This window comes from Oryx dammah, unplaced genomic scaffold (assembly GCF_014754425.2).
Source record: "Oryx dammah isolate SB20612 unplaced genomic scaffold, SCBI_Odam_1.1 HiC_scaffold_13, whole genome shotgun sequence".
In the NCBI taxonomy this organism is placed as follows: domain Eukaryota; kingdom Metazoa; phylum Chordata; class Mammalia; order Artiodactyla; family Bovidae; genus Oryx; species Oryx dammah.
In genome coordinates, this window is record NW_024070197.1 from 13814819 (window position 1) to 13828272 (window position 13454).

Below are 13454 nucleotides of genomic sequence, written 5' to 3' on the forward strand. Positions count from 1 at the left end.
CTGTGTACCTCTTCCTTGGATGGGAACCGAAAGTCCATCACTAGTTCTCTTGATTCCTTAGATAGGCACTGGGTGCTTTTCATTAGGATAAAATTTTGTGGCTAGGCTCTTTCAGACCCTTCATTGTTTCTGCCACTTGTGAATTTAACCGTCTTTCAACCAGACCCAGTTGGTGATGGAAATAATATTCATTTAAAATTCCTGTATGTTTTAAAAAGAAAAGTGGCCCTTTTGATCAATACCAAGGTATGTCAGGTTCTGCACTTAGGAGTGAGGCCACCCACGGTGAACACAGTCCATCCTGACCCTCCTCCAAATTCCAGTCCCCCGTGGAAGATGGGCAGTTTAAATGTGAGGAGAGAAAAGACGAACTGGGAAGACGCGATGGGGACTCCTTATGCAGGGGCATCAGAGAGGAGCTCCAGGAAGGCCTAACATTTCAGCTGAGACTGGAAAATCTTTATGACAAGGCCCCTGGGGTCCTTCTCCCACCCCACCTCAAATCTTACCACGGGGTCTTCACCTGTCAATCAAGCCCCCAGAAGGGACAATTGTGATGTACACAGATGTTCCACTGGGACCCCGAAGAAGGGGGAAGGAAGACAAGAAGATCCTGCCTGGTTAACTGGCGCACACGGAGACCCTCGCAGTTGATGCACAGGTTTCTTTGTGGGACAAGGACCGCACCTGCCGAGAAAGGGTTTACTGACCGGACCCATGCGCAGGGGGAAACTGGTGGCGATTCAGGGAACACATTTCACTTCTGTCAGCAGAGCTTCACCTTCGTGCTTGAGAGTTCTTAATTTTCTTCACCGATGTTTCAAGGTCTGGATTGCACCCATGGCCATGGGTGGATGCGCTGGCAGTAGCAACATGGTCCTGGGGTCAGCGGTAATGAGTCTAGTTTTGTTTCTCAGCCAGTCCCACAGAGGGCAAAGGTCTGTTTCTCCTTTGCTCTCTGCTCATCCCATCTCAGCTCCTACTGTCTCATGCCTGCTCCAAAGACCCTGTTATCCTCTCTCTGCCCCTCTCTCACCTTCTCTTCCGCCTTGTCTTGGCACCGATCCTCTCCAGATCCTCCTCCTTCCATTTGTCATCCTGCAAACTCTCTCCGTCCCTCGGGGACTCTCCTCTCTCCATTGTTTGCATATATGCCTCTGTCTTTCCCTCTGTTTCCCTCTTTTGTCCCCTTTCTCCTCTTCATCCTCTCTGCGTGTTTCTCCTCCTGAAACTCTGCTCCTCACTCTTCCTTCTGCATCTTTCTCCCTCATCCCCTCCCTCCACCTTCCTCCTCTCTCCTCACTGGGCATCTGACTCCACCTCTTTATCCAGCTCTGTCTCTTCCCTGTTCACCTCTGTCTCTTCCCATCCTCCCTGGGCATTCTCACCTTTTTATTATTATTATTGCTAGCAATACTTCCAAGCTCTATCCTCGTTGAAGTCTGGAGAGAGTGAACACCAATCTTTTAGTAACACTCCCAGTTTTTGTGCAAGTGTGATAAGACTTGTTTCCATAGATAAAGGGAAAGACACATTTAGCGTAGTCTGAAAAACAGAAGGAATGGGTGAGAACATTAATTGTGGGAGGGTCATTTTTAGTCTCATCAAGAGAAAGGGAGGCTTCCCTAGTGGTCAATGGTTAAGGATGCCTTGCAATGCAAGGGACATCAGCTCGATCCTTGGCCTGAAAGATCCCATAGGCGGAGGAGCAATTAAGCGTGGGCATCTCAACTACTGAGCCAACCCGATGCAGCTAATGAAGCCAGTGCCCCTTTAGTCTGTGCTCCTCAACAAGAGAAGCCATTGCACCGGGAAGCCCACACACCAACAGGGAGTAGACCCTACTCGCTGCAACTAGAGAAAGACCTTGCACAGTAATGAAGACCCAGAGCAGCCAAAGAGAGAGAAAGAGAGGAAGGGATGTGAACGGAACACACGGGGCTGGGTCAGAAGATGTCTGAACCTTCCCTCTAGGAGACAGTTTTGACCTTCCCCCTTCATCTGGAAAGCCATGGGCTCCTCCTATGAGGATAGTCTGCACACTTACCTGTCTTAGTACAGTATTTCCATCTCCCTGTATAGTCTGCCTTGAGAGAACACCAAAGGAATATGGAATCATGGGATGTGTAGTCAAAAAACTTTATGCCCCTGTAGATGAACGGGAAAACACATTTCATATCTGAAAGAAGAAAAACGTTGTTCGGTTCTTTGTCTCTTAGGGTTTCATGATCTCCGTGGTAATTCTGGTAACGTCTCTGTTTCAGCCTCCCGGGTGCAGAGCTCCCTGCTAAGCATCGGGGATGTCAAGGTCAGCACGATGTGGCCCCTCCCTCAGGGATTAGGAAGGCTTCTCTAACTTTGGGCAGCGTTTGCTTTATTAAATTTTTGACAATGAAAAAAATTTTATTTAAAAATATATGCCCATTTATAGATACAAAGAACTAGATGTAAAGAATGACTAGCTGGCATGTTAAAACTATATAAACTGTGAGGACTGGTGTACACATGAGAGATAGGGCAGTTTCTACTTTAGCACTTCAGTGACACCAGCTCTGAAGCCTGGATCCTGGGTTCAGATTCCAGCCCTGCCAGCTACACGTTGTTCATGTCTGATGCTGTCTGGGGTCGCCCCCTTGGGGGACATGCACAGCTGCCTCCTCCCGGGACTGAGACGGTACGATGAGCTCCTGCCTGTAAGGTGCCTCTGGAGGATCCCTCAGTTGCCCTGCCGCACATGGTAATTTGTTGCACTGGATTGTGGCTTGTTGTCATTCTCTTCTGTTGTTGATTACCTTTGGTTTCTGCACCAGAAGCAGAGTCTTTCTTTTCTTTAGGAAGAATGAAGTCGTCCTCAGACAGCTGCTGATCTGGAAGCAAAGCAGGAGCAGAGGAGATGGACGGAGGAGGAGCAGGAACAAAACAGGGTTAGGCTTAGGCGGGACGAATTGAGAGGAGAACTTCGATGCATACACACCACCCTGTGTAAAATAGACAGCTAGTGGGGAGCCGCTATACAACGCAGGGAGCCCAGTGGTGCACTCTGTGTTGTCAACATAGAGGGGTAGGATGGGAAGGAGATTCAAACAGGAGGAGATATATATATCCCATATGTATATATAATATATGCATATTTATATATACATATATGTATATATATACACATATTTATGGATGATTCACGTTGTGTATGGCAGAAACCAACACAACATGGGAAAGCAATTATCCTCCAATTAAAAATAAAAAACAAAAACAAGAGAACAGAAAAAGAGCAACAGCCAAATAGAACAAAGCAGGCCACAACCAGAATACCTTCTGTGGTAGGACCTGCCCTGCATCTCTAACTTTTATTTTGTTTTATATTTTGAAGTCCTTGTTTACCCTGAACAGATATACTCAATGACTAGAGGGCTAACAGAACAGGTGAGGAAGACCCTGACCTGCTCTTATTGCTTAGCTGTGGACATACATGAAATCAACCACAAGGTCAGACTCAGCTGTGCCACGCTGTTCCTAGGATATGCCCTGAGTCCACACTGTCCCTCTTATTTCATGCGATGTTAAGGGAAAACACAGACTGAAGCCAATATTTCAAACAGTGAACTCTTCAAACACCAAAAACTCTTGTTGTGAACAACGTAACCAACCCTGGTCTAGGTTGCCCATGTCTGGGACAGTGCCATGGAGATTCAGGGGTGAGACAGCTCTCAGAAAGGCTTTTGGCTCTGCTGCCAAACTCACCTGGGTTTCAATTTCAGAGAGTTGCTGGAAAATCAAACAAAATGTGAAACCCTTCGTAGCATCTGGCCCTTCCAGCATACTTATGGTAGACGTATTTGCCATCACCACGGCCACCTGATATGAATAGCTGACTCTTTGGAAAAGGCCCTGATGCTGAGAAAGATTGAAGGCAAAAGGAGAGGAGGACGGCAGAGGATAAGATGGTTGGATAGCATCACTGATTCAACAGACATCAACCTGAGCAACCTCCAGGAGACACTGAGGGACAGGGAGGCCTGGCGGGCTGCAGTCCATGGGGTTGCAAAGAGTTGGGAAACCACTTAGCGACTGAACATCAAAAAGATCATTATGATTATGGTGACTTTTGCACGTCAATCCGCCTCTGGGGCAGGGTCTTTCGCACCAATTCGAGCCTGAACCCCCTCTCACCTCCAGTGACAGGGTCCAATTGTAGAAACATAGACGCGCCAACCCAAATCACAAAGATTCCCAAACACAGTGCCATGATGGCTTGCTCTCCTGTGGCTGACCAACATCGATCTGCCCAACATCTCTTCAACCTGATAAGAATCAACTTCACCTGGATGGGGCTTGATCATTCCCCAGCCTGAGAGCATGCTGTTCAGGTTTATTTCTCAGATGGAAAGTCCAGGACATTGGCTGGCAGTCTAATGTCTCCAAGCCTCAGCGGTTTGAAATACATTTAAAAGGAGACGAAGGTCCAGTCCTTATGATTTCAAGGAGGCAGAGCAGCAGAGAGTGCCAGCAGGAAGCGAGATCTTAATTCCCTGCCCAGGAATTGAAGTAGCCTGGATAAGAAACTGGAACCCTAGCCATTAGACAGCAAAGTCTAGACTCTAGCAGCAATTTTTCCCTGGATTTTTGCCCCCAGGGAAAAATCCATTTAACAGAGGCAAAAACTACAAATGTGGGTGCAAAGTTTATTGTTAGAGACATAGCACAAGTGGGAAAGCACACAGTGAGAAACAGTTTAATTCCAGAAGCAAGGCAGAGATGCACACCAGAGAGAAAGGGTGTGGGTGTTCCCCCTTAGTGAGGCGGACCGCGGTAAAGAGGTGGTGAAGTCATTTATATAAGTCAGTTCTTCAGGGGCTTTGTTTATCTTTTGCCAGCTTCTTTTCCTACACGTGACCTACCTTGGGATCCTCCTTTGGGGGCACATGCACCCCTCAACCAAGACAGATCTCAAGTGAAGGCTTCTAGGAGGAGCAAGACTCATTATGGCCTGCTGTTATCCCCTGACTTTTGACCCACAAGGAGCTCTTTTGCACACCTGGAGTATCTCCCTTGGTCGCAGAAATTGAGGGAGGAGAAATCCCTTAATCCTTTACTCAAACAGGGTTTTTCCCCTTTGTCTTTGCCTTGATTATTACCTTGACGATTGCCATCACGATTTTCTCAAGGTGTTTACAAGAGACCAAGACTTTCCATTAACACTGTTACTTCCGTTCTAGAGAGCAAGCAGGAGGCTGATGGTAAATGCTTAACTGGAGTCCATCTATCTCTTGTCTCAGAAAACCGAACAGTTCTAAATATCCAGCCGGAAGCCTACTTCTTCATACCCCATGAAATCCAAACAGGAAGCCATTTATTATTTTTTTCTGATTTAATCTTTTATTTTTTCTTTTAGCAAACATTAGATAATGTGAACAAAATTGTACTGTTAACTATAGTTACACATCCTTATTTGCTTTATATGCTATAAATATACTTAAGCAGATAAAATTCACTGAAGTAAATTAGACATATTCCAGAACTCTGACATATACTTTTCTAAGTCAGGACAAAAGAAAGCTTATCAGATTTTCCTATGAGATCAGCATCATACAGCAAACTAAACTAGTATATGTTGCTTTTAACTTAACATGTGCCATTTTTCAGACTTTAATTTTAGGTCACAGCTAAAACAATTTTCAGAGAAGGCAATGGCACCCCACTCCAGTACTCTTGCCTGAAAAATCCCATGGGCAGAGGAGCCTGGTAGGCTGCAGTCCATGGGGTCTCGAAGAGTTGGACACGACTGAGCGACTTCACTTTCACTTTTCACTTTCACGAATTGGAGAAGGAAATGGCAACCCACTCCAGTGTTCTTGCCTGGAGAATCCCAGGGACGGGGGAGCCTGGTGGGCTGCCATCTATGGGGTTGCACAGAGTCGGACACGACTGAAGTGACTTAGCAGCAGCAGCAGCAAAATAATTTTTATCTCAAGTTTTATGAAAGAACAGAAGCTGAAACATACAAATCCTGTCCGTAACCAGTTATAAATATCTAAGCTGGAGCCTATCTCCTGCCTGAGTTAGAGCTCCATGCTTTCACTGCAGGGGGCATGGGTTCAGCCCCTGGTCAGGGAAATAAGATACCACAAGCAGCATGGTGTAGCCCCAAAACGACTGCTGACTTCCCAGTCATAAGCAGACCACTGATAGTCCATGGTGTGAACTGTTTTAGGATCAGGCAAAATATGTTAGATATGCCTAATCAATCACTTATAACAAACAGGGTGCTATGTGGCTCTGTGGATGATAATTTTGAACATTTTGGGGGAAACTAAGGAATATGATGACCTTGGTTTGTTGCTCCTGACATCAGCACACAAAATGGTGAATAAAAAAATGAGGTCAAGAGTTCAAACTTTCAGCCCACGTGCTGCCTAAGTGACTGGGGGGTTTCTTGACCCCTTTCTCCTAAAGCTGCAGGGCTGAAATTGCTGGAAAATCAAACACAGAACCTCATCCGGCCATTGGCTGATTTGGCAGCTTGATTACAATGCAAGTTGAACCCTCAGCCTCTCAGGGTGCAGACTCTTTTTTTTGTTGTTGTTATTTGTTTTTTTTTTTTTTTTTGGTCCCCCTTTGTGGCATGGGGGTTCACTAGTTCCATGACCAAGGATGGGACCCAGGTCTGCAGTGGAACTTTTCTTTCTTTCTTTTTACTTATTTATTTGGCTGTTTCGGGTCTTCAGCTGTGGCAGTCAAGTTTAGTTGCCTGTCGACATCTGGGATCTTAGTTCCCTGACTAGGGATTGAACCGGTACACCCTGTGTTGCAAAGCAGATTCTTAGCCACCAGACCATCAGGGAATTCCCTATTCTAGTTTTTAAAAAGAGCTTTGCTGAGTATAGTTTGCATGCCTATCAAAAACCCACCTGTTTGATGTGTACAGAGCATTGCAGAAAGAAATTAAGAAGACGTAAATCCATAGAAAGACATTTTATCTTCATGGTTGAGGAGACTTAACATTGTTATGATGGCAATACTCGACAAATTGATCTTACTCTCATTTCTGCCCCTTTCTTCTCTGGCTGATATTCCTATGTGTGCGTGTTGCTAAATGGGATAGTGGCCCATGGATTGCCAAGGCCTTGTTGAATTTTCTTCATTCTTTTATTTTTTTAAAATTGTGCTTAGTCCTGTCTGACTCTTTGCGACCCCATGGACTGTAGCCCACCAGGCTCCTCTTTCCATGGGGACTGTCCAGGCAAGAACACTGGAGTGGGTTGCCATTTCCTCCTCCAGTTTTTCAGATTGGATTATCTTTATTGATCTATCACCAAGTTCACTGATTCTTTTGTTAGCTCAAGTCTGCTGTTGGGGCCCTCTAGTGAGTTTTTTGTTGTTGTTGTTTCTGTTATTGTGCTTTCCAACTAAGGAATTTACATTTGGTCCTTTTGAAAAAAAATTCTAATTATTGGTATTCTCTATTTGATGTATCAATATCATTAAATTTTCTTTTAAATCTATTTGTTGTTTTGTTCAGTTGTTCAGTTATATCCAACTCTTTGTGACCCCATGGATTGCAGCATGCCAGGCTTCCCTGTCTTTCACTATCTCCTGGAGTTTTCTCAAACTCATCTCCATTGAGTCGGTGAGGCCATCCAATCCATCTCATCCTCTGTTGCTGTCTTCTCCTCCTACCCTCAATCTTTCCCAGCATCAGGGTATTTTTCAATGAGTCAGCTCTTCACATCAGGTGGCCAAAGTGTTGGAGCTTCAACTTCAGCATCAGTCCTTCAAATGAATACTCAGGGTTGATTTATTTTAGGATTGACTGGTTTGATCTCCTTACTACCTGAGACTCTCAAAAGTCGTCTCCAGCACCACAGTTCAAAAGCATCAATTCTTCAGCACTCGGCCTTCTTTATGATCCAACTCTCACATCTGTTTATGACTACTGGAAAAACCATAGTTTTGACTATATGGACTTTTTATTGGCAAAGTAATGCCTTTGCTGTTTAATACACTTTTATAGATTTGTCATAGCTTTTCTTCCAAGGAGCAAGGATCTTTTAATTTCATGCTTGCAGTCACCGCCCGTAGTGATTTTGGAGCCCAAGAAAATAAAGTCTGTCACTGTTTCCAGTTTTTGCCCCATCTATTTGCCATGAAGTGATGGGACCTAATGCCATGATCTTCATTTTTTGAATGTTAAGTTTAAGCCAGCTTCTTCGCTCTCCTCTTTTCACCTTCATCAAGAGGCTGTTTAGTTCCTCTTCATGTTCATCCATTAGGGTGGTGTCATCTGCATATCTGAGGTTGTTGATAACTTCTCCTGGCAATCTTGATTCCAGCTTAAGCTTCATCCAGCCTGGCATTTTGCATAGTGTACTCTAGCCTCAGATATGCAGATGACACCACCCTTCTGACACCAAGATGCTTGTCTTTTGAAAGAAAAGCTATGACAAACCTAGAAAGTGTATTAAAAAGCAGATACATTACTTCGCCCACAAACTTCTGTATAGTCAAATCTATGGTTTTTTCAGTAGTCATGTATGGATGTGAGAGTTGGACCAGAAAGAAGACTAAGTCGCAAGGAACTGATGCTTTAGAACTGTGGTGCTGGAGAAGACTCTTCAGAGTCCCTTGGGCTGCAAGGAGATCAAACCAGTCAATCCTAAAGGAAATCAACCCTGAATATTCATTGGAAGGACTGATGCTGAAGCTGAAACTTCAATAATTGGGCCACCTGATGATGAAACGACTGATTCATTGGAAAAGACACTGATGCTGGGAAAGACTGAAGGCAGGAGGAGAGGGCGAGATGGTTGGATGGTGTCACTGACTCAATGAAAATGAGTTTGAGCAAGCTCTAGGAGATGGTGAAGAACAGGGAAGCCTGGTGCACTGCAGTCCATGGGGTCACAAAGAGTTGGACATGACTGAGTGAATGGACAACAAAAACTCTGCATAGAAGTTTAAAAGCAGAGTGACAAGATACAGCCTGATGTACTCCTTTCCCAGTTTTGAACTACTCCGTTGTCCAGTTCTAACTGTTGCTTCTTGACCTGCATGCAGATTTCTCAGGAGACAGGTCAGGTGGTCCGGTATTCCCATCTCGTTAAGAATTTTCCACAGTTTCTTGTGACCCACACAGTTAAAGGTTTTAGGATAGTCAATGAAGCAGAAGTAGATGATTTTGGGAATTCTCTTTCTTTTTCTCTGATACAATAGATGTTGGCAATTTGATCTCTAGTTCCTCTGCCTTTTCTAAATCTAGCTTGTACCTCTGGAAGTGCTCATTTCAGGTACTGTTAAAGCTTAGCTGGAAGAATTTTGAGCATTATTTTGCTAGCATGTGAAATGAGTGCAATTGTGTGGTAGTTTGAACATTCTTTGGCATTGCCTTTCTTTGGGATTGGAATGAAAACTGACCTTTTCCAGTCCTGTGGCTACTGCTGAGTTTTCTAAATTTCCTGGCATATTGAATGCAGCTCTTTCAAAGCATCATCTTTTAGGATTTGAAACAGTTCAACTGGAATGCCATCACCTGCACTAGCTTTGTTCATAGTGATGCTTCCTAAGGCCCACTTGACTTCACACTCCAGGATGTCTGGCTCTAGGTCAGTGACCACACCATCATGGTTATCCAGGTTATTGAGACTTTTTTGTATAGTTTTTCTGTGTATTCTTGCCATCTCTTCTTAATCTCCTGCATCTATTTTGTATATCATTGGTATTTTCTTTATGTCTAATGATGTTGAACACTTTTTCATGTGTCTATTAGCCATTTGTACAATTCTTTGGTGAAGTATCTATTCAATCGCTGTGGCTCATGTTTAAATTGTGTTGTCACTTTACTATTGAGGGGTCAGTATTCTCTACATGTTCTAGATTCAAGTTCTTTATCTGATACCTGACCTGCAAATACTTTTCTCCCATTCTCTGTTTTCATTTCTCTGAACACTAAAGCCTAAATTTAATTCTGATAAAGTCCAATTTATAAACCTTTTCTTTCGTCATCTGTCCTTTCAGTGTTACATATAAAAACTCATTTTTCCCCCCCATGGTCTTGAAGATTTACTTGTCTATTTTTTCTAAGAATTATATAGATTCAGCTTTTAAAATTAAGCGCATGACTCATTTTGACTTTACTTTTGCATATGGTATGAAGTAGGTATCCAGTTTATTTAGTCTGCGTGCAGATATACTGGTCTTGTAGAGAAGGGATTGGCAACTGACCCCAGTGTTCATGCCTGGAGGATTCCATGGACAGAAGAGCCTGGTGGGCGATGGTCTATGGGATCACAAAGAGCGAGTGATGTGACTGAGCAACTATCACACACACAAAATATGCTTGTCTCAGCACCACTTGTTGCAAAGAGTATAATATTATTCTTGCCATGTTGAGCTATCTTTTTTTTTTTGACCACACCTCGTGGCATATGGGATCTTAGTTCCCTGATCAGGGTTAGAACTCACACCCTCTGCATTGGAACTGCAGAGTCTTAACCATGGGACCTCTAGGGAAGTCCCCACATTAAACTACCTTGATGTGTTGTTGAAGATCAATTTGCAAATGTGATGGATTATTTCTGGACTTTCAATTAGAGTTCATTGATTTAAAGAATAAAGAAAGAAAATAAGGTTCATTTTTTATATAACATTTTCTATTTTTTTCTTTGGCACGGCCAGTGATATCTAACATACCAATTATTTAGCATGTATTGTCTGAGATGTGCTAGTTTTTTAGTTTGTTTTTGGTAGAAGCATCAAGATTGGTTTTATTTGTATTTATTTATTTATGTTTTGGCTGCACCCAAGAAGCATTTGAGATGTTAGTTTCCCCACCAGGGATCGAACAGTGAAAATGCTGAATCTTAACCACCAACTACCAGGGAATTCCCTTAGAGATTGGTTCTAAATCTTTTTTCTGCCTATGCTGTAGACTTTTCATTGTTATTCAACTGGGAATGCATGTGTCTGTGTATGTGTGTGTGTGTGATCTTTCCAATTTTCAGTTGTGTGATATCAGTGCCATGAACCACTGTGTGAAGGGCTTGGGAAAAGATTTCACCCAAAGGGCAGTATTTCTATACAATTTGTTCAGAGAGTCAAAAATGGAAGCTTTTATGCTCTTTCTCTAGGACCAGGAGAGATTTTGTGATCTCTATTAACTGCATAGCCCTTACATTATCTGGGTTTCTTAAAAAATTTTTTTTTTAATTATTTATGTTATTTTTGGTGTGCTGGTTCATCCTCGCTTAGCAGGCTTTTCTCTAGTTGTGGCGAGTTGGGACTACTCTCCAGTCTCGATGGGCAGGCTTCTCAATGCAGTGGCTTCTCTTGTTGTGGAGCACAGGCTCTTCTGTGGTTATGGCACGTGGGCTCAGTAATTGTGCCTCCCAGACTCTAAAGCACAGGCTCAATACCTGTGGTTAGGCTTAGCTGCTCCGAGGCTTCTGGGAGCTTCCAAGACCACAGATCAAACCCATGTGTCCTGTATTGCCAGGCAGATTCTTTACCACTGATCTGCCAGGGGAAGCACTCTTTTTTTCTTATTTGTACATTTTTATTAAGCATTTTTTAAAACATCTTAATTTATTCATTTTTAATTGAAGTATAATTGCTTTACAATATTGTGTTGGTTTCTGCCATACATCATCATGATTGTTTCCTTTTACTTATTTTTATTAGAACATTTATAATGAAAACTTTTTATTTATTACCTTAAAATTATTTATTTTTTTTATGTCCTGGTTTTAAATGAGGCTCAGAATTTCTGGCCTTAAATCACAGAAGACAAATATTCTATCGATAGCTCCTTCCTGCACAGTGATTAAAAGTCTGTGCATCTCTTCCCCAGATAGTGACTGAACATCCATCACCAGATCCCGAGGATCCTTAGATAGACTCTAGATGTTTTGGAAGAGGATAAAATTTAGTGTTTAGGCCCTTTCAGGCCCTTCATTATTTCTGACATCTATGAATTTGACCTTCGTTCAGTCAGGCCCTGTTAGTGATAGAAAAAATATTTGTCTAAAATTCCTATTTGTTTTTTTTTTTTTTTTACAAAATTCGAATCAAATTTAATTCTCCCACCCAGATTATTCACTTATTTTGCAGTATTTCCTTTTGATTTTTAAAGAATTAATTAATTAGTTAATTTTAATTGGAGGCTAATTACTTTCCAATATTGTAGTGGGTTTTGCCATACATTGACATGAATCAGACATGGGTGTACATGTGTCCCCCATCCTGAACTGTCCTCCCAACTCCCTCCCCATCCCATCCCTCAGGGTCATCCCAGTGCACCGGCTTTGAGTGCCCTGTTTCATGCATCGAACTTGGACTGGTGATCTATTTCACATATGGTAATATACATGTTTCAGTGCTATTCTCTAAAATTCTTATTTGTTTTTAAAAGGAGAGTAGTCCTTTTGACAAATGCAAAGAATGTTAGGACTGAGGCCAGGGCAAGCACAGTTCTCCTTGTTCCCTTCCTGTCAATTATAGTCCACCTGGAAAGATGGACAGTTTAACTGTAAGGAGAGAAAAGATAAACTGGGAAGACTCGATTGGGCCTCCTTATACTGGGAAGTCAGAGAATAACTCCAGGAAGAAATAACATTTCAGCTAAGCTGGGAAAAGACAAATCGTTTATGACGAGGACCAGCCTTCTATACCCTCTGGGACTCTCCTCCCAGTCCACCTCAGGCCTCACCTCACACCACTTCATCTGTCAATCAGGCCCCCAGGAGGGACAATTGTAATGTGCATTGATGTTCCATCAGGACTCCGAGGAAGGGAAAGGAACACTAGAAGATCCTGCCTGGTTAACCTGAGAATGCTGAAACCCTCCTATTTGATGCACAGGTTTCTTTGTGGGACAAAGAAAGGCCACACCTGCAGAGAAAGTGGTTTATTGACTGGACCCATGCACAGCGGGAACACGGTGGAGATGCTGGGAAAGAATTCACCTCTGTCATTCAGAGCATCACCTTCATGCTTGAGAGTTCTTGATTTTCTTCACCGAGGTTTCAGAGGCTGGATTGCATCCATGGCCAAGGGTGGATGCACTGGACAGTAACTGAACATAGTTTTGGGGTCAGAATTAATGAGTCCGTTTCGTTTGTCAGTCAGTTCCATGGAGGGCAAATGTTTATTTCTCCTTTGCTCTCTGCTCTTCTTGTCTAGATTCTTGTCCCATCTCAGCTCCTAGTGTCTCACGCCTGCTCCAAGATTATCTTGTCCTGTCTCTGTGCCTCTCTCACCTTCTCTTCCACCTCCTCTTGGCACCGATCCTCTCCAGATCCTCCTCCTTCCATTTATCATCCTGCAAACTCCCTTTCTCCTTCCCTCAGGGACTCTCCTCTCTCCATTGTTTGCAGTTTGCCTCTGTGTCCCCCTGTTTCCCTCTTTTGTCCCCTTTCTCCTCTTCATCCTCTCTGCGTGTTTCTCCTCATGAACCTCTGCTCCTC

General features: G+C 43.2%; 1 protein-coding gene across 1 annotated transcript; it reads right to left on the reverse strand.

Moving 5' to 3' along the window:
• Positions 1 to 1426: 1426 nt before the first annotated feature.
• Positions 1427 to 4243, reverse strand: LOC120872355 (seminal plasma protein A3-like). The gene is made up of 4 exons (XM_040252635.1): positions 4168 to 4243; positions 2793 to 2867; positions 2048 to 2179; positions 1427 to 1545 (listed from the first exon to the last, which is right to left on the reverse strand). Exons 1-4 carry the CDS (start codon positions 4241 to 4243, stop codon positions 1427 to 1429), a joined length of 402 nt encoding a protein of 133 aa, XP_040108569.1.
• Positions 4244 to 13454: the final 9211 nt, after the last annotated feature.

Bases quoted from the DNA above. Each gene is read 5' to 3' on its own strand.
- LOC120872355 (XM_040252635.1), bottom strand. From the start codon at position 4,243: ATGGCACTGTGTTTGGGAATCTTTGTGATTTGGGTTGGCGCGTCTATG. The intron at 2,180-2,792 runs GTAATCAACAAC...TTCTTCTTTCAG, and splicing joins TTCTGGTGCAGAAACCAAAG to ATATGAAATGTGTTTTCCCG. The intron at 1,546-2,047 runs GTAAGTGTGCAG...TCTGTTTTTCAG, and splicing joins GAAATACTGTACTAAGACAG to ACTACGCTAAATGTGTCTTT.